We start from the raw sequence: 19935 nt of genomic DNA, 5'->3' as shown, positions 1-19935 counted from the left end.
AGAATATTTTTGGGGATATTTAGAAAATACCAGAGTATACAGAGAGCATAGTGCAATCACATTTCTTTTGCTTTCCAGCAGATCCTTTCATTTATCACAGCATGTAGGTAATAATTACCTTGATTTTTGCCAAACAACTTCTTTCCTCTTAGTTGTGATGTGAAATTGTAACCATAGTGACCACTCACCATCACCTCTCCTGTATCTTGGCCTCTCCTTTCTGTCTCCGATGATGTCTTTGTTGTTATTGTGGTACGACGAGTCCTCCTCGGTCAGAACCTCGCTGTTCTCCAGGTCTCCCTCTGATAATGGAGAAGCTGCTGGTGAGATGCCGTCCCGAATGCCCCCTAAGCCAGAACCTGAGTGGTTTTCACTTTTGATCTCGCTCTCATTTCTCTCCATATCCAGTCGGGATGCTTGCATGTTCCCCTCTTTGTCCGTACTGTCACTTTTTGCTCCAGGATCTGGCTGGTTTCTGGGGCTTGAGGGGTTTGATGGGCTGCAGCTACCCAGGGAGCCAAGGACAGAACTGGGGCTGGAGTGCAGAGACAGGGAGGGGGTCTCTGGTTCTCTGATCCGGGTGCAAGGCGCTCCGTATGGCTCCTGGACAAATCCTACAAACATCACCCCCTGGTCAGCGAAATCCTGCATCTGCTGTGGAGAAAAAGAGCAAAATAAAAATTATGAAACTAAAGGTCACCTGATTCTTAATAAACACAACTGTTAATCAATACCTGTAAACCTATAATATATTGAATACAAAGCAGTCTTCATGGATTTAGAGGTTTGATAGGTACAGCAAGTTTCCAAACTCACAAAACAATGCACTTAATGGCCATAATGAGGATGATATGCAGACAATTAATGAGAAGGCAAATCGTTCAAATTTCAAAGAGCTAGCATGTCTTGAACTAGCACTAAGAGGCACAAGTAATGAGTAGAGGAATAAAATTGTATACCATTGCTGGCAATTGACAGTCCAAGTACCAAGTTTATGTTGACACTTTTGGGCTTTCTGGTTTTACTTGAGGCCAATTGTTCCAGCAGTGTTGGAACTATTAGTTACTCAAATGCATCTTCACTTATCAGAAAGGTTGGGATTTCCAACGACTGGCCAAGGGAAGACTAAGATGAGTGCATACCATCAGGGTTCATATACAAGGTGGCCATAAAAACATCATGAATCATCATGAATCTTGTCTCTCCAACTTGGATTGGAGAGACAATCTGTAGGGGGGCCCAGAAGAAAATATTTGAGAACCACTGATCTAAGGAAACCCTGTGACCTGCAGCAATCACTCTTCCTGGATAAGTATCCAGTAGACATCCTATTGCGCTGAGTAGTTAAATTATCGTCATATTGGGCCTGAATGAAGGGAAAGCAGAGAAGAAAAGTTGCTGTAATGTCGTGAAGAGACATTGATTCATTTCATCCCTCGTATTGTTGTGACGAATCCTGTTAACTCTGCAGCACCCTGTGTGATGTATTTATGGTTGACCATAATATTGGGATATCCCAAATTAACAGCTGTATTGTTTTGAATACCATATTTAAAAACTGTGGAAATTACTGTGTTAACTGCCCTATGACCAATTTAAATGTGTTATAGTTTGTTTTGTGTGAAGGTTGTGCTTCCTGGTAATTCTTCTTCTGCTTCCATCTCTGCAGCAGAATAAGTTTCTCTACAGCAAGCCTTTGAGTTTAGTAAAGTGATTGCAGAAAATGTGGTTCAAAGGTGGTATCAGTGCATTATAATGATACTACAGCTGCTGTTTTTGTGTTTATTTCTTTTATAGAGTAATGACCAAAAACTGTATTTAAACTGCATTTTCTTATCATCTCTTGAGAAATGTCCGTCTCATTTCTTATCAGAAACCACCAGGGGGTGGGAATAATTTCGGTTAACTCTACATTTTCTGCAATCACACAGCTGTTGATTTGATCAGGGATGCCTCGATGATCTTGACCTGTGTCTTATACCAAATCTGGCACCTCTGTTTTTCTTGTTTGTCATGTGGCATTTTGTGTTGGCATTGCGGTGCCGCTGCCGATTGAAACGTTAACTGTCAGGGAATGTTAATGATGCCATTCTCCATTTGTGCCTCCTATCTCTGAGCTGAGGCTGCCCCTATTTCTATCTTGAGCCTCATTGGGAGGAGAAAATAAAAATCAAATCAAACTGCAGGTTATTCACTATGAAATTGAATTGGAAAACAGTCACTCTGTCTCCAGCCATATTGTTTAGCATCATTTAAATGCCGTCTGGCTGCTTTCACATAATATTCCCCATTCCGATATGTTCAAATGGAACTGCTGACATAAAAGGGAGCAACTGCTGCATCTCATTTTATGGTAATGCGGGCAGTCTGAGGTAAAAATGAATGGCTCTGACTGACTAATGTCAGTGCAGTTGATAGAACAATAGATCCAAGATGATGGGTTGTGTTGATTGAATTTACTTTTGGTTCCATTTTGGTTTTTGTCATCATCATTTCATTAAGTCCTGGCACTTGACAATTCAGAACAGATTTATTTTTCATCTTGGCAACACAAGCCAGAAGACAGGATGAGTGTCAGGATGGCAGATTGACACAAATAAAAATGAATGAGAAACAAAATGAGTCTAAGCAAAAAAACAAATGTCTTCACTACAATAACAAACAGTTAATGGAAACAGATAAATAGCTGGTTGGAAATAGGAGAAGCAATATTCAGTAGAATGGAAGTAATGGCACAATATAACATACTTTTTTAGGAAAATTAGTAACAAAATATCTATAGACGTCAACAAAAGATTGAACTTTAAATGAATGCAAGTTAACCTGTCACCATCTTCATTGCCTGTGGCGATGCCCAGAGGTGAATTTTAGAGGAGCTGTCTATTCATAAGTCAACTATGTCTCAGTATGTACTAAGTTAAGAAACAAACAGATAAGGTGAGAAGAAAATATGGGGACAGGAGTAGTTGTGACACACATCATAGACCAGCAGAATGGGGAGATAATGCAGAGTGAAATGCAAAACTTGTGGCATAGCTGTAGGAAAGAAACTGCATATTGAAGCGGATAGCATGTCTGGATGACTATAGGGTGAGATTAAACTGTCTATAAAACTGGATGGTAAGGATTAAAAAGATTTCTTGCCTTACAGGTTGATGGTTCCAGACAACAAAATGTGATGTTAGCATGCAGCTACTGACAGAAGCATTAGCTTCCCTGATGCTAAATGTTCGTAATGACTGCCTGTTTTTTTGCCGTTTCAGTTTTTAACAAGTCATAGACTTGGATCTTGAGAAATACCAGCTCATTATTTTTTTTCTAAATGCCTCAAACTCTCTCAGATGTCAGGGAACTTTGTCTTCAGTTTATCCCACATACTTGTATTGGATTTCAAGTAAGGACTTTGTGCAAGTCAGTCAATAACCTCCATTTTGGGGGTAGTTCTTTGCCAGCAGCGATGCATGTTCAGGGTCATTGTCAGGCTGAAAGACATAGCAACAAACAAGATCTTTGTTCTGATTACATTTTTCTTTTTCCCAAAATCTTCCTACATTCATCTTTCATCATAATTCCTTTCACAGTGACAAGAATCACAGTACCAGATACACAGAAGACACCACCATTTTTCGCTGCAAGGATGCTGACTTTTGGGTAAAAGGCACCTCCTTTATTTGTCCAAACATAAGCAATGCCTCTTATTTTGTGTTCTCTAACTTAAGGACATGCTACTTTCACGCAATCTTTCACCAGGGTTTCCCTAATATATTTTTCTCTGAATTGAAAGAGCCTCTTCTGCAGAAGTGAAGATTTTGTAGATTTGCAACCTTGTCTTCCATTCCTGTGAAGAGCTTATGTGAGACTATATTTCTCACTCGCATAAGTCGTTTTTTTATTTTGCCGCTTTTGAAAGGCTCTTTATGGCAACATCCCTCACCAGTTTTCTTTATTTTGTGCCTTACCTCTGCCAGGATTGTTTTGAGCCATGCGACGCTCCTTGAATTTCTTAATGATACTTGTCACTGCAGCTCTTGATATTTGGAAATACAGTGAGAACTTTGTTCTTCCTTATCAAGCTTCTCAAATTCAAACTGATTTCTTCTCTTTTTTTTTACATAATACTTTCTCAATTGACACACCAATTGAGAAAACCTTCAAGCAGTTCTTAATGGGAGGTATCAATTTTGTGGAACATTTCTGTGTGCAAAGTAAATTTATTTAAATTTGCAAAATAAATGTATGATGTCTAACTGCACTTAAGTTATATTAGAACAATAATTACATTGTCAGAATGGGGATAAATGTTTTTCTCAACTGTATTAGTGACAACAAGGGACTCCAAAACAGAACCCTGAGGAACATCACTGTGTCTAGCAATATTCTTAACCAAAGAAACCTTCAACTGAAACAGTAGTTGTTCCTGTTTACAATAACTTCTATTGAAAGTTCTTGTCAATATCTCTGTAATGTTGGACATTTTAGGCATTTTATTAACTCCATCCACTGTTAATATTTAAATTTTTGGTATTGGGGAATTTTTTTCTGCATTTTGGTTTAATCAGTATCAACACGTTTGTGGTTTCCCTTGTGTTGGGTAAGTTCATACACTGAAATAAGAACAAAGAAAGACCATATAAAATGAGTTTCATGGATTTAGGTTGGTGAAAGTTATAATTAGGTATGAATCAGTGTCCAAAAACAGTTAAGTTTTTATATTGGAAATAAGTGTAAAGCAGCTTAAAAGAAGCTAACAGGATAACATTTTGGGGGTAGAAATGGTTTTAGTGAAATGGACTCTTGTGAATAGAAAAATAAATGAAGGGTAAAATTAATGATTTGCATTTTTCTGAGCCTCTTATTCTAAATGAACAGAGAGGTCTCACTGGCTCAAAGGGGATCGTCCTTAGGTCACAAAAATGAGGTTTTGAGGTTGAAATCGCATCATTTCTCTTCATTAACCAAAGTGATGCAGGGCACAAATTTGATGAAAAATATTCTGGGAGTAGCTTACCGTGTACTGCCACTGGAATATCAACAGCCTGTGGTGAAAACCCCATTTCAATTTTGACTTGAGACCACATTTCCTATTTCCCCTGTAAGTTATTAAAGCAGCACCAGGAGGAGGTGTCTGAAGGTCAGGATGAAAACCCCAGAGAGAGACGGAGCAGGCAGAGATGACAGAAAAAGAAGCTGAAATGATAATGACAGAGACTACGTCAGTAAGGAGAATAAAGAAAAGATAAATGAGGAAGAATGAAACAGTGTTGGAAGAGAAGGAAATAAGGAATTCAAGAGCCCAAACGCAGAGGAAAACACTCTTTGTTTCTCACTCCTCAGCCACTCATCCATGTCCACTTCCTTTTTAATAGATTTCTAGCAAGGCTTCCTGTTCCTCCTGCAGCTCAGAAGATTAAAATGATAACCAACAGTAATGAGGTCCTACAGGACTGTGGTTGCATGACTAATCGAAGGGCAAAATGTACATAAGAGTTCGGGGGAGAACCTTTAAAAGCCCACATCCTGGTCTGTAAAACACAGACCAGGCAGGAGCTCTGAATCATAATGACGCAACACTTCCACAATAAAACAAGCCATAAGCTATGTCATATACAGTATATCATCTGAAGTGCAATTCAAACCTCAAATCTTTCTATTCTACTTTTATCTCATCTAGAGTAAAAAAACACAATTATTATATCTATTTTATCTACTACAATATGCTCAGACACATAAAATGAGCATTTTTGAACACTATACTGTGTTTTAAAGCCTTATTAACACAGAATGCAGCTTCTCACCCACAGAATCTTTTAATGGATCACTTTATATTGAGCATAGAAATTCATCTCTATGAGTTATCTACATTTATCCTGTTCTACATCTTAATGCTAGATTTATGCTAATATGCAAAAGTGAGGAATCATTTCTCATGTCTTTACATTACACCTCCAGAGCACTCGGATGCTCTTTATTCATTTGTAGCAGCTTCGATCAGTAGTTCTCAAGGCTTTCTGAAGGTATTTCTGTGGAAAAGATTTCAGCGCTTTACATCTGATTAAATTTATAGTTTTGTTTTTGGCTTTGTCGCCATATATTTGAGAAATACTTGAATTCCAAGTATTTTAAGAGCCTAATGACTTGCTTTAGTTTCTTATATGTATGCTCTCTCTCTCTCTCTATCTCTCTCTCTCTCTTTCTCTCGATCGATCGATCGATCGATAGAAAGAGAGAGAGAAAGAGAGAGAGAGAGAGTTTTGTACAGATGATATTTTGCATGCCAGCATCGACAGTTCTTGAAGGTTTCCAGATATAATTCCGTTTTTCAGTTCACACTTTATTTTATGCCTTTGTTGTCTGTTTTCAGTTTTTTAAAACACTCTCTGAACAATGTTCCCAAGGCAAAAGATAAACAAAGTGAGTGAAAAGGCCGTCAAATGTCTAAAAACCTCTAGAAAGCTTTTTTCTTTCGCATCACTTTAAAAAGTACCAAGGAAATCCAGTTGGTTTCTTACAATACTGTAATGTCGCTTGCATTATTCTCTCTACACAAATTCAGCAGTGTTTATAGTTTCCAGTAGAAAGGAATATAAAGCCATAATTTCCCAATGTCTTAGAGTCTTGGCTAAATCAAGAGAAGCAAAATAAACATTTTTAAATTCTTATGTTGTAGTATAATTGCTGCAAACCAAAAGAATAATTAAATTTTTCCAAATGAACTAAGATAAATGTTTAGAAAAACAAAATCTCCATAACAGTTTTCAGATTTTTTTTTTAATGAGATTATTAGCATCATGATCAAATCAAAGCAGAAATAATTGGAAAAAAGTCACATTATATTATCTGAGTAACACACCTGACAAATGTAGGGAAATTATTTTAATTAATCTAAAATCTGTTTTCATTTTTTTATTTTTGTTTCTTGTTTTGCTAACCTCTCTTTTTCTTTTCTTTGAATGCTCCTTGCCTTGTTTCCCACCGATTCCCCTGCATCTAGTCATGCATAAACTGTGAATTAGACCCTAATCGGATGAATTCACAGCTAAAACACTGGAGCTCTGACATGATGAAAACTGTGATTTACCTGTTATCCTTGAGGCTGATGGCTATTCTGGAACCAAAGAGGAGGGATCTACATTTAGCCAGACTGGCAACAAAATCAAAGCCTTTAGAGTTCCCTCTTTAATTTATTACTGACATCTCCTGGAGTACCCACGCTTTGCCACCTCCCCCATGTTTTGTTATATTTAAAGTGGCAATTACATAAAATAACTATTATGTTGTCACTCTTCTAAAGTAAAGTATTTTATTGCAAGCTTAACCCCAAGTGTTCACAGACAATCTGGCCTTCAGCTGGAAACTGTGCGGTAGAATCCCTGAAACACTTTAAACTTAAAGAAGGGAAAATTAGTTTTAAAAATGTCAAAATTATTACGTTGCAGTAAATATGCAGGGCCTATTCACATGAACTTCACACCAGACGTTAAAAGCTCAAGTAAAACACAAAATAATCTGTGAAAAGGCATAAAAAGTTCAAGAAATCAGATCAAATCTGTCAGGATTTAGAAAACAATCCTGCTCTCAATCTCTGCAAGTTATAATTAGCTGTTTTCGTCTTAAATGTTGGACTTTAAAATGCTAATAATGCTGTTAGCCTTGGTATAACTGTAAAATAAGGAAGAATAGAGAAATTCATCTGAAAAGTTTCTATACAAAGCCGAACAAGAATGAGTTCTTCAGCCAGACATACTGTAGATCCCTGAGGCTCAGTCAGGAAACTCTCAATTAGTTTTGTTAAATAAAATAAAGATCTTGCAGGGGCCCACTCAATGAAAGATACGACTGAAAACTAATTACAAAAAGTTGATTATTGTCGCCTTCCTAAATAATTTTTGCCTGGCATAAAAATTACCACCTCTTTTGTTGGCAAAGGATGATTTACACACACACACGCCAACACACACACACACACACACAAAAAAAAACACTTTCGGCAAAATATGATGTAGACCATTGTTGTAGGAAGGTGTCGTTATGCAAGATTTCAAAAACTGAAGATCAAAGGTTAGAAAAGACCTTTAATCCTTCAAAATATCAAAACAATTTGAAGTTTGAAGAGAGTGAAGATTTTACCTAATCAATGTATTTAACAAGCTTCAATATAAAGATGTTTTAAAGTTGTCATGAGCAAGAAAAAGAAAAGCTTTTCTATTAAGTATTCATTAAATATTAATCAGCATGTTAAGTATTTCACATTACCATTTATACATTTATGTATGGACTTATTTGTGTTGTTTACTTTATAGGGAGGTATTACAAACTTCTGGTGGAAATTTCATTAAATGTGGTTTGCTCAGACGGCTCATCTGCATGAATATATTTGCTCTATCAGTATTCACACAGTGCGACATGTTGGCATTTTTCTTTATACACTATTTGAGTTGGAGGTATTTTATTCCCTCTCGGTAAACAATCTGTTACTTTCCCCTGTTTAGGCGATAAGCCCTTATCCAGCCTCCACTTCCCCCATCATCCCTTCTTCTTGCTTCCTCCTTTCTAGCAGAGCATGGACTGACAAAACCTTCAGCTTGGCACTTGCCAAGCAGCCCTACCTTCTTTACGTAGCCCTGGATGAGCTCAGGAGTGGGCACCTGCTCTGCAGACAGGCACTCTTCCAGCAGTAGCTTGTTTGGTGGGCAGACTGGCTGGCTCCTTTCCACCCTGCACAGACCACAGTGGGTTGGGGGTAGAAGGACAAATCACAATGAGTTCCAACCTCTCAGTCAACCAGGCCACAGGAAAGATCCAAAGAGAAAGCGAGCGCAGGCATCTACACACATTGAAATGCATAATGGCAGGCTAGGATTATTAAATTGCAGCCATAATACTGCTTCAAAAAGGCATCAAACACACAAAGAAGCCCTGTATCAACAAATTACAGTGCATCAAGATGCTTTGTTAATGTTATTGCTGCCCTGTGGGAGGTGAGAGGGAAAATACACTCAAGTGAAACAAAGACCCACACGAATAAAAAGCACACGCACACACACACACAGAGAGAGAGAATGGAGGAAATTCGATGCAAATCCAGTCTTCATGCTTTTTCCTCACAGACTTCCCTGCTGAGGCCAGCAAAGTATTTTTGAAGAGAGGATGGGGAGTAAAAATCTATTCATATAATGCTGCATTTTCCTTCTATGTACAGCTGAGGAAATCCCAGAGCTAGGCCAGAGGAGAGTAATGCTCCAGCTTCTATCATCCCTGCTCCTCATCCTGTTGACAAGTGAAAGAAGCCCCCACACCCACGGTTTCCCTTAGCGTGCAGCAGACCGTGTGTGTGCAAGCAGGAGGGAGGGTGTGTGTGTGTGTGCACTCTCCATGGCCTCTGGCGCTACATGGACACCTGATGTGAGAGAGGTTAAGAGATGCATGCATGCAGGCTGGTGTGACTATTAAAGGTCGAAATAATAGTTTCCTACATCACGCAACGACTCCCCCCAAAGACTAAGTCCCTCCCCACTTCTATGTTTCTATCAGTTATTCCCAAATGCTGCGCAACATGGATTTTTTCCTCTTCTACTTCCTTTAACCACCAACAAATCCTGCAATATTTATAACAACTAAAAAACAAAATCCTATATTCTGCTAGCTGCACAGGAACTTTCTGCACACAAACCTGTTTTGCACTATAGCATACAGATTATTCATCTTGATTTGCATATTTGAGAATGCTGTGACTGTAAAGAGTGACACAGGAAGAGGTCAAAAACTTCAGAATATATAAAAATTTATATACTGTAACTTAATTTACAAACTAAAACATTTATAGATGAATTACACAGAAAAGTATTTGTTCAAATCTTTCATTTTTGTGACAATTTGCTTAAAAGAAATCACAATTCTAAGTTAAGAATATTACATCAGACCAATTAAACAGCAATTTTAATACAGAAATATACTTGTAGAACTAGAAGTATTTCACTTTCCCCCCTAAAATGGCTGCATGATTTAGAAGACTATAAAGTGTAAAGCTGCTGGTATTTTTAGCAGCTTGGAAAGATGAGTCATTGCATAAAAGCAAAGCCACAAAATTCCAGTTTTCACTAAACCTAGGTATCAACTACCATACATCATCATAATCCAAATTCATGCAAATTTATTGATTCAGTCATTAACCAAAATTTATTGGAATTTAAACCACTGTTTGTTGTGCCAAACATTATGAGTTGCAATAAAAATGAACATGAACACATCTTGAACATTCTCATACAACAACAGAGATGTTTAGCTCATAATATTCTACTTCATTTAACCACCAACAAATGTTGCAATATTTATAATATATTCTGTTATCTGTCCAGAAACTTTCTGCACACAAGCCTCAACCGATATGCTGATGAGGCTGTTTTGCGCAACTGGATGCTGATTATTCGTCTCGATTTGTATAATTCAGATGTTTCCAGTTATATCATGTAATATTAAAGCAAAACATGTTTTGTTGCCTTGTTACAGTCTTGATGCTGAGGAAAAATAAAAATGCAATGTGGTTCTTGTAAGGAAATGACATGAGAGTGATGCATATATTCTCATTTATGCTTGTGTCACAAAAAATGCATGGTAATGTTTGACTTTAGTGTAGTATAAGTTTGGCACAGAGACCATAATATTGGTATTAATGAAGAAATTATGTGGCATTCATGCTGAAATATGAATAAATGTTTGATTAAACTTTACTATAAAAGTATAAGCGTTATGATGACTATAGTTTAGAGTCAGTCTACCTTTCTAAAAAAGAACTACAATCCCAGGCAGATAATTTCTGATCACTATTGGTAAAAACAACAAAAATGTGTTTATTTCAAGCTATCAATTGAATTCCATTGCAACTGTGTGAAAACTAACAATTATGTCTCCTTAAACCTGCATAAAATATAAAAATAAACTAAGACTGCCAGAGTATAATCAGAAACTTTTTAGTTCTGCTTTTTATTGTTTCCTCATTGCTGGTTCAACCTCTTACTGGTAAAATTGCCCTTTTCAAGTGGCCCTTTAAAGTCCACACTGGAAGACTTCTGAGGCACAAAAGACTCGTTGATATTCAAAGGAAACTGGGGAACACACCAGGCTTTCGTTCTCCTCCTTTCAGTTCTCTTTTAAGGATTTGGGTTGATGAGCTTTCCCTTTCTACAATTTCAAAAAGCCTAAATTTTGCTGTACTTGTAAATTTAGGCCTATTCAACTGATTCAGGGGACATTTTAGCCTCTAATGCTGAGCTGGTGGAACAATTATTGGTTTGAAAGTTTCACAGTGACTTTGATTGCTCTATTGTCATTCCAACCAAGGAAATGGACATGCTCAGTTTTAAATTTCCAATTTTCCATGATAAAAGTTATCATGACCTGAAAAATGAGTCCTGTTTCTCATACATTTAATTCTGAACACCCCATAAAAGCAGCAACCTCATGGCTCTGACAATAAAGGTTCCTTTCTTCTCAGCTGGTCACGAGATAAATCATAACCACCTGGCTGAGCTGTGCCCCAGGCACCATTTGTAGAAAAAAAAAGCTTTAAAAGTGGCAGAGATGCTGACCTTAGTAAACTGCAAACATGTTTCCATTCTTTAAAGTATAAACAATCTTATATAATCTAGTTTGTCCCTTTATACTGCCAGTTCAGAGAACCTTCAAAGGGTAAAATAAAATAAATAACTTTAGTCAAAATAAAAAAAAATAATGGTAAAGAAAGAAACACTCTACTTGATCATTACTAATCTAACAATGACGGAAAAATGATTCACTGTGGCTCAGGGACTTTTTAAACCCACAATTGCCACTTAAACTTAATTTGATTTCTTTCAATGCAATCAATAGTTCTGCACAACATAAAGTAACTAGATTTAAAAAAAGTGGGGGAAGAACTGATTTTGGACTCTCGCTAATGGAAACAAATCTCTGTAGGCAGAAGAACAGAGAAATAGAAGAAAGACTTAAATGGAGCATTTGTTCCTGCAGGGAGCCTCCGGGTTAAAAATAGCAGCTGCATCACCTGCAGTCCATCTTCTCCATGTGAAACAATGACTTTTCATGCATCGTGCAGCACCAGCTGTCAACCTCTGAGGCCTCCTGCGGTTAGATGGGTGTCAAATGCCTGTTTGCCTGCCCACCTACCTGAAGCTCCCCTCTGGGCAAATACACCTGCTTTACTCCCCTTCCTCCCGACCCAGATGGGTCGAGTTCTTTGTTGTGCCGTGAAACACCTTGTGACGGACTAATCGCTCCCACCGGAGTTGCATGCTCACATAGAAACTAATTGTTGCCTGTTAATGGGCTCGCTCTGGGAGTTGTTCAGCAATGCAGCGGCCACGTAGCTTTTTTTAAAAGCTACGTGGCCGTTTCAAATTACCGTGTGTTTGCTGGAGTTTGAAATGGAGTCTTGTTTATGAATTATTGTTTTTTTAGTGAATTTTTAACTAAAGTCAATATAGTTTAGTCTTTGCATGTATTTTATTTTCTCTAAATCCCTTGACTCAATTCAGTTTTATTTAATTTTTAAATAGTTTTCAAATAAATTTGTTGCCATTGTCACTGTCACTTCTGTTCAAAAAAGGCCTAGATACTGGATATGAAGACTTAAAGCCAAATTTATGCTATGAAGAACGCCTCAGGGCAGAAAAATAAAGTTGAGCGCACACTGGGAGCACTGAGATGAATCTCAGAAATTGATGTGCGCCAGTGAATGCTGTTCACGCACATTGACTGCATCGTGCTGAAGTGGCCCAAGATTTAACAGCCTACTGGACTTCAGTCACGGAAAGCTTTATAAGACGCATCAACACATCTGAACAGAACTGAAGATAGGAAAAAATGGCGTTGTCCTTCAGAGCGCTGGCCACCAGCTATATGCATAGTGATATAATATTTTTTCATGCACGTCTGACACCAGTGGTGTGGATTCCCGTTTGGGAATGCTGTCACTGTGAAGAATGGCACAGGGAGATATTAAACACATCTGAATATACAGATGCATCTAATCAAATTATTATATTACTGAATACATCTTTTACTTAAATACAGTATCTTAACCCTTTCCTGCATAAATTTTGATCCTTTGTGTCAGTACTTTTTTCCAAAGTGTTTTTGATTTTTTTTTTTAAGGGATAAAAAAAAAGGCGGGGGAAAAAAACAACAACTTTTTTTTGGATAGGCAATCAGTTGTAATTTTCTTCAAATACAAAGTTGTAATTTGGAAAATACATCAGTAGTATTAGTCTGGGTTACTTGATGTTTTGATATTTTTTTTTACCTGCTAGATTCCTCTACAGTAGAAGGAGGGACTGGATATTCTTGAGTTGTTTTTTCATCTGTCTGCCATGTTGGTTTTGACAAAACTTTTCTTGCACTTGCAGCGGATGGCCAGTAGCTGATAGTGTATTGTGTGATGCATTAGTGTCCACTTCAGTGGTCTGTGTGCATTTAAAACATAAAAATCCACAAGAAACACAAGAAAATAGCTTTTAGATTGCTGTCCACTGCAGTGGCCGCTATGCCTGAAAGGGTTAGTTTACAAATTAAAAGAAAATGTATAGATCAATTACAGAGAGACGTACGTGTTCAAGCCTCATTTTGGTGATTATGATGATTATGGTGATGATGCGGCTTTATGTCTTAAAAGACTATAAAGAAATAAAGCTGCTGGTGTTTTTGACATTTTGAACAGTGGGATGATTAAAAAATGTAAAGCCACAACATTTTTTCTCTAAATCTAGGAAACTACAACTGTACATCATCGTAATTCAAATGTATTAATAGTAATTTATTAAGTCATTAACCAAAATGTATTGGAATGGAAACTTTCACTGGTGCCAAACACTATTAGTTGTGATAAAATTGTGCTTAATTATGTTAATTTTAATATCTTAAACAGTCTCATACAATAACAGAGATGTTAAAACAGCTTAAACAGGCTATGTAAACCTAAATGCAAAGCAAAAGTTTGATCAAATATATGGACAGGTATCAGACTTTAGTTTGCTCAGTAGAAAATACATCGTTTAATTCTTACAAAGAAAACCTCCATGACTTTTATCATCCTTTGAGATTTAATAGTTTTAGTTTACTTTTGTTTGATAAAGTGAAAAAGAAAAAAAAATACATATAGGCTATATATATATGTATATCTTTCACATAATAGAGTCAGGCATAATTGATTACATTTATTGAGTTAATTGCTTGCATAACTTCAATGAGATTTTGTGTAAATGTAGTAATTTTATCTAATGTTTAATCTTTTGAAAACCTCTGCCTTTACTTTCCAATATATTCCTACCAGACATTGACTGGAATGCTTTAGATTTATTACCCTGATGTTTCCCATGCCTGGAAATTACTTGAAGAGTGCTTAATTGCATTTTCTCAATCCAACAAAAGCTTTTTCTTTCATGATACAGAAAGAACCTCAAGATTGGATAAAACCTTTTTGCTCACTGAATTAATAAAAACGCACATTCTTTTTCTGGCCTTTCGCATACAGAACAAAAATCATGTCAGGCCTATCATCTATTGCTATGACGACACAGTCAGGGAGCATCTGAACTCATATTTAGCACTCTGCCATTGTGGCACTTTAATAATACAGAACACCTATTCTAATGTCACATTTTCCCAGATTCATGAATAATTTCAGCCAAGCGAATCCACTCTAATGGTTTTGCAGTTGTACTTTTTTATTTTCCTTCTCCTTCGTCTTCTCTCTGAACCAATCTCCCTCTTTCATCCTTCACTTTACCGCAGCCGGAGCACACAGGAGCTCGTTGCAATTACCCATAATGATGAATATACCCCATCAGACACTGCCTGCTGAACTGTAACCCCAGACCATCGTAACCAAATTGAACACTGAGAAATTTGACAGTTGACATTTTAAATTTTCATTCAGTCCAATCTATTATTTCTCCATTGTAAGTTTTTTTTTATATTCCTCTTGGCAGAAGGTTGTTACCATCATCAGGGACAAATGACCATCAGAGAGATTTAAGGTTATAACCTGCTTGGCAAGGAATGTTGTGGTACTGATTTACATTTGCAGCACACACTATCATGATACAAACTTTTCAAACTTACCAAAACTTGACGCTTTCAGGCACATAAGTTAGAAACATAATTAAATACAATCTGACCAAATTTAACTTCTTTAATTAGGGCAAAACCAATGCGAAGGGGATTATTCAGCTTTCATTTACAAACTTATGTAACTTAAAAGTATCATTTCCCTATTTGACAAAACGGTAGACAAAATAACACTTAGGACAAATGATGTGAACGTTCATAATTTTTGTTTATTTGTGCCATCTTATTTCACTATAATTGCTAATTCTTAGTGTGTCACTGTGTACTTCAATTTGCCTGTCAATATGCTGATGATATTTTTGTTGCATTGTGTTTCTGTGTTTGATGTAAAGCACTTTGAAATGCCTTGCTGCTGAAATGTGCTATACAAATAAAATTTGATTGATTGATTGATATATATACATTTTGTTAGTGAGGGACAAATAACAGATCATTCAACACTAAAATAAATTTAGAGGTTGAATGAAAAAGTTTCTGTCTCAGAAAGAGAAAGACAGAAGAACTTAGGCTAACAAAGCTGCATCTGGATCAACCAGTAAATGTCTGGAACAATGTACTTGGTACTGGTAAGACAAAAGTGTAGAAGACAGCATTTGAAACAGTTAAAAGTGCATTGTGGTAAAAAAATAATAATAATAATAATTCACATTACATATCAGCTTTTTGTGTATAGAAATAAGTCTTAACATTCTTGCATTGCTGAAGAAAAATGTGTCGCTAAATTTCTATTGAGGGTCAGGATAACCATTTTGGCAGATTAGAGTTTCTCAAGGATATTCTGTCAGCTATACTTCTGCTTGTTTTGTTCTGTGCTATGATACATTTCCTCAGTTACATTAAACTCAAGAGATTGTCCAGTGTTAAAGTTGTTTTTGTTTGCATCTTCTGTCTCTACTATGCTTGAAATAGTGATAAGCAAAGGTGAGTAGAGTACCCAAGCATTGCATTCAGTGTAAGACTATCAGTACTTGAACATATGTTTGCTCAAGTAAAGGTAAAAAGTAGCCATCCAAGAAATTACTCAAGAGTAAAAAAGTATTTGGTAAAAAGTTTACTCAAGTACTGAGTAATTGATGAAATTATCAATCATTTAATATTTAAAGATTACATCATCAGACGGACTAAAATATAAAGTTAAGTGGAAATTTTGGTATTTTAAGGACAAAAATGAAAATAATTCTAATGAGAAACAAAAAAAACAACAAAATCAGGTAAAAGAAAATTTTCCAAATCAGTTTCGTTCAATAGAAAATTTATGAAACTAACAAAAACTGCAGGTGTGTGTCTGTGTTTGGTGAATTTTTGGTTAAAACATGTTTGTTTTTCATTCAGTGGGTAGAAAGTCCAGAAATATTTCTCGAAATGTAGAGATACTTCATAATAAAAGTACAGCGTAGTAAAAGCACAGAGTAGTAAAAGTACTCTGAAAAGTAATTTTTTTCAGAAAAGTTACTCAAGTAAATGTAATTGAGTAAATATAAGTAGTTAAATGTTTTTTTGGTTGTTTTGGCTCATTGGTACTTTCATTGTAGATTTTAATAAGCTATAAAGTAAACAGATTTTTTAAGACTACTTCAGGTATGCAAATCATTATATCTGCTATTATTTGATTCCCTCAGAAACAGTATTATTGTATTATAACCTAAGCTTATTTTGACTGTCCCCACCCCCTTGTTTTTTCTGGCTCTGCTGGATAAACTGAGCAGGTTAAGGCTCCCTCTTTTGTCCATTTTCGCCCCCTCCTCCTCCCTTGGTGGAGATTTGGATTCCCGTGGGCTGGTGCTGATGTGAGCAGCTGTCTCTGCAGTGACACATACTGGAGATAAAGCCTCGGCCCCGCATTTGGTCGGTTAGACTCCTCTGCGCCTTTCACTCAATCTCTGTCTCTTTTTTTTTGGTGATCACATTCATTCTCCCACTGTCCTCTTTACTCCATCTCTCACTTATTCTCTCAGCTTTCTATTTTCCTTCCCACAGTGTCTTTTTCAAGCCATTAAATAAAGTAGAGATCCAGTCGATTCGGCTGCTGCTTTTCTTTTTTTTTATTTTAGAATCAATGTTTTTGTTGTCTGTTTTTGCAGAACCAAGAGATGTGGGGACAGGTTTGTGTGAGTAACAGTGGATACTGAAAATGGTTTTCAGCAGAAGTAATAATTATAAAACGATACAGAAACAGAAATTGAAAGTTGATAAGGTGCCCTTTATTTTACCTACATATATAACTTTGTAAAATGTGGCAGTATATTCTTTTGGCATCATAATGACTCACTATTTATAGAGTCCTTTTGCAGTAGATGTTATTGTGAGCTTTTGGAGAGTGAGTTTATTTTCTGCACTGAACATGGTGAGTGGCGTTTTAATAAGAGATGAGATGGTAAACCTGTCCTCAGACAAAATCAGTTATTGGAGAAAAAAAAGTTTAAATGTTTTTTATATAAAATTATTGAGAAATAAAATAAAAATAAACCTATTTTTGAAACATTATGAACATCCCATTGCTGTTTACTTTACTACCTACACCTATTGTTAACACAAGAGGAAAATTAGCCAATAAAATGACAGAAACTCGATGGATTTAGACATCCAGCCACAAGCTTCAGAATGGGGAAGAATAGGGATTTAAGTGACTTTGAGCATGATCTGGTTCATGGCACCAGACAGGTTAGTCTGAGTATCTCAGAAGCTGCTGATCTGCTAGAATGTCCAAGCTAGAGGAAAAATCCAGTGAGCGACAGCTGTGTGAGCATAAACACCTGGTTGATGTCAGAGGTCAGAGGAGAACGGACAGATTTTCTCAAGATGGCAGATAAGCAACAGTAGCTCATTACAACTAGAGTCCTTTATAACCCAGACTTTTCTACAAACAAGTAGGAACTGCTACAGCAGGAAGCCACTTTACACTAATGGTTATAAAATGGTGATGTAGTGGCTTAAAGGACATTTCTTAAACCAATCTAGCACAACTAAATCTATAAAGAATTACAAAACTTTTGAATGCAAAAAGGTGTTCAAATCTGTACTACCAAGTGTATATTTAAATAGTTTAAGTTACTACAAAAAGATTCTGATGTTTGATCTATTTACTTTTTTTAAATGAAAATCATTGCACCACAAATTTGGAACAAACTTCCAGAAAACTGTAAAACAGCTGAAACACTGACTTCTTTTAAATCTCAACTAAAAACCCACCTGTTTAGAATGGTATTTGAAATGTAATCAATTACAAATTTACTGATGGAACTTGACTTAATGTCGTGTTTTGATTTTTGATTCTATGCTGCATTGTGTTTCTGTGTTTGTAATGATGCAAAGCACTTTGAAATGCCTTGCTGCTGAAATGTGCTATACAAATAAAATTTGATTGATTGATTACAGTCAAAATTTTTGTTGCAATTTTCAGCCAACAGAAAAATAGAGTATAATAGTAGGATTTTGATAGTGACAAATTTTACGGTGTTTTTTTTGACAAGATTTTTGACAAGCAGATTTGAAAAAATCCAAGCCCTTTTCTGAGATCCATCACTTATTTACAACTGAAGCACAATACAAACTCAAAATGGGTCTCAGAAAGTTAAATTGTAGATAAAGTTGTTCTTACCATGATTAATTTAGAAGGTTGATCATTGTATAGTTTTTACATAATCCTAGATAAAGTTAGATATATTTTTATCCTATTTTTCCAGTACGGATTATTCTAGTTGAATTCATTTGTCAGATTCTGAACCTGTGAAATATTCAGTAAACCTTTGATTTAAACTTTCTACTTTGTTAATTCTCCACATCTACAATTTTTTCATCTCATAAAATAAGTATTTTGTCTTCCTTCAAACAGTGCGTCTTCCCTCTCTACAGGACCTACCCTTAATTTACACAACACACAGAATAAGCACATAATTCTCCTCAGACATTTTTATAATAAATAATCCCTGAATTTTCTCCCAAAGACTGAAAATGAAAGGATTTAAATTTGTCATAGGTCCTGAATAAATGTTTTTTTATCAGTTTTCATAAGTTTCTTCTCCTGCTTCAAAAAGTTTTGCATTATGACTTGCATTCACTTTTTTGTTTAAAAGTTAAAATCTTCTTTGCATTTTTAAGGGTTCCCTGTACCCCTCTGCTCCTCGGGAACAGCCGGAGTCTCCATAGCAACAAGTAACTGACTTTTCTGAAGTTGGCCCCCATATCACTCAGCGTTACTCTTATATTATTACATTATAGCTGCCTTATTAGAACTTGTTAAATTGATAATTAAATGGAAAGCTCTGCAGAACTGAGGATTTTCAATCCAAAAAAACTAAAGGGCAAACAAGATTAGTTTCTAACGTGAACTTTCAAACGAAAATGGATGCTCTTGAAAATATGAGTTTAGCTCTGTCAGATGTTTGATTATAACCAAAGTTCAAAATTCTTGAATTGCCATATGTTAGAGTTTCTTTCTGAGCAGTAGCTGCATTGGCCCCCTTGAATATGTTCTCCAAAAATTTGCTAAATTAAGAACTGACATTCCCATAAAGAACTACAGTATGGTGCCTTCGATAATATTTGAATACTTTCCAGACTCTGTTGACTGACAGTAAGCAGGGCATTTTGAAATGACTCGCACTGCTCAGCTATGGGAAAATTAATGACTAATCACAGAGTTTGACAAACCCAAATTAAGTTGTCATTTGCTGCCATGAATAATCTCACACCCAGAAGGATGTTTCTCCCTCTACACAAGTGCTGTAGAAAAATAACAAGGAACTACTTTCTGCAGAAGAACTGAAATAAGTCCAGATTTCTGCTGCAAACACCAGCAGAGATGAAGGTTTTTAT

General features: G+C 36.2%; 1 protein-coding gene across 3 annotated transcripts in view; it reads right to left on the bottom strand.

The window, feature by feature from the left end:
- Positions 1-19935, bottom strand: part of rftn1b (raftlin, lipid raft linker 1b) — a 149759-nt gene that overhangs the window by 60698 nt on the left and 69126 nt on the right. For 2 of the 3 annotated variants that reach the window (XM_032558423.1, XM_032558424.1), the window contains exons 4-5: positions 8607-8715; positions 189-654 (exon numbers count right to left, since the gene is read on the bottom strand). In XM_032558423.1, the coding sequence (XP_032414314.1) occupies positions 189-654; positions 8607-8715 (575 nt within the window). The remainder of the gene's footprint in view (positions 1-188; positions 655-8606; positions 8716-19935) is intronic. The other variant, XM_032558425.1, reaches the window with a different exon arrangement.

This window comes from Xiphophorus hellerii, chromosome 3 (assembly GCF_003331165.1).
Source record: "Xiphophorus hellerii strain 12219 chromosome 3, Xiphophorus_hellerii-4.1, whole genome shotgun sequence".
Taxonomy (NCBI): domain Eukaryota; kingdom Metazoa; phylum Chordata; class Actinopteri; order Cyprinodontiformes; family Poeciliidae; genus Xiphophorus; species Xiphophorus hellerii.
This window is presented reverse-complemented; position numbering and strand designations above follow the sequence as displayed.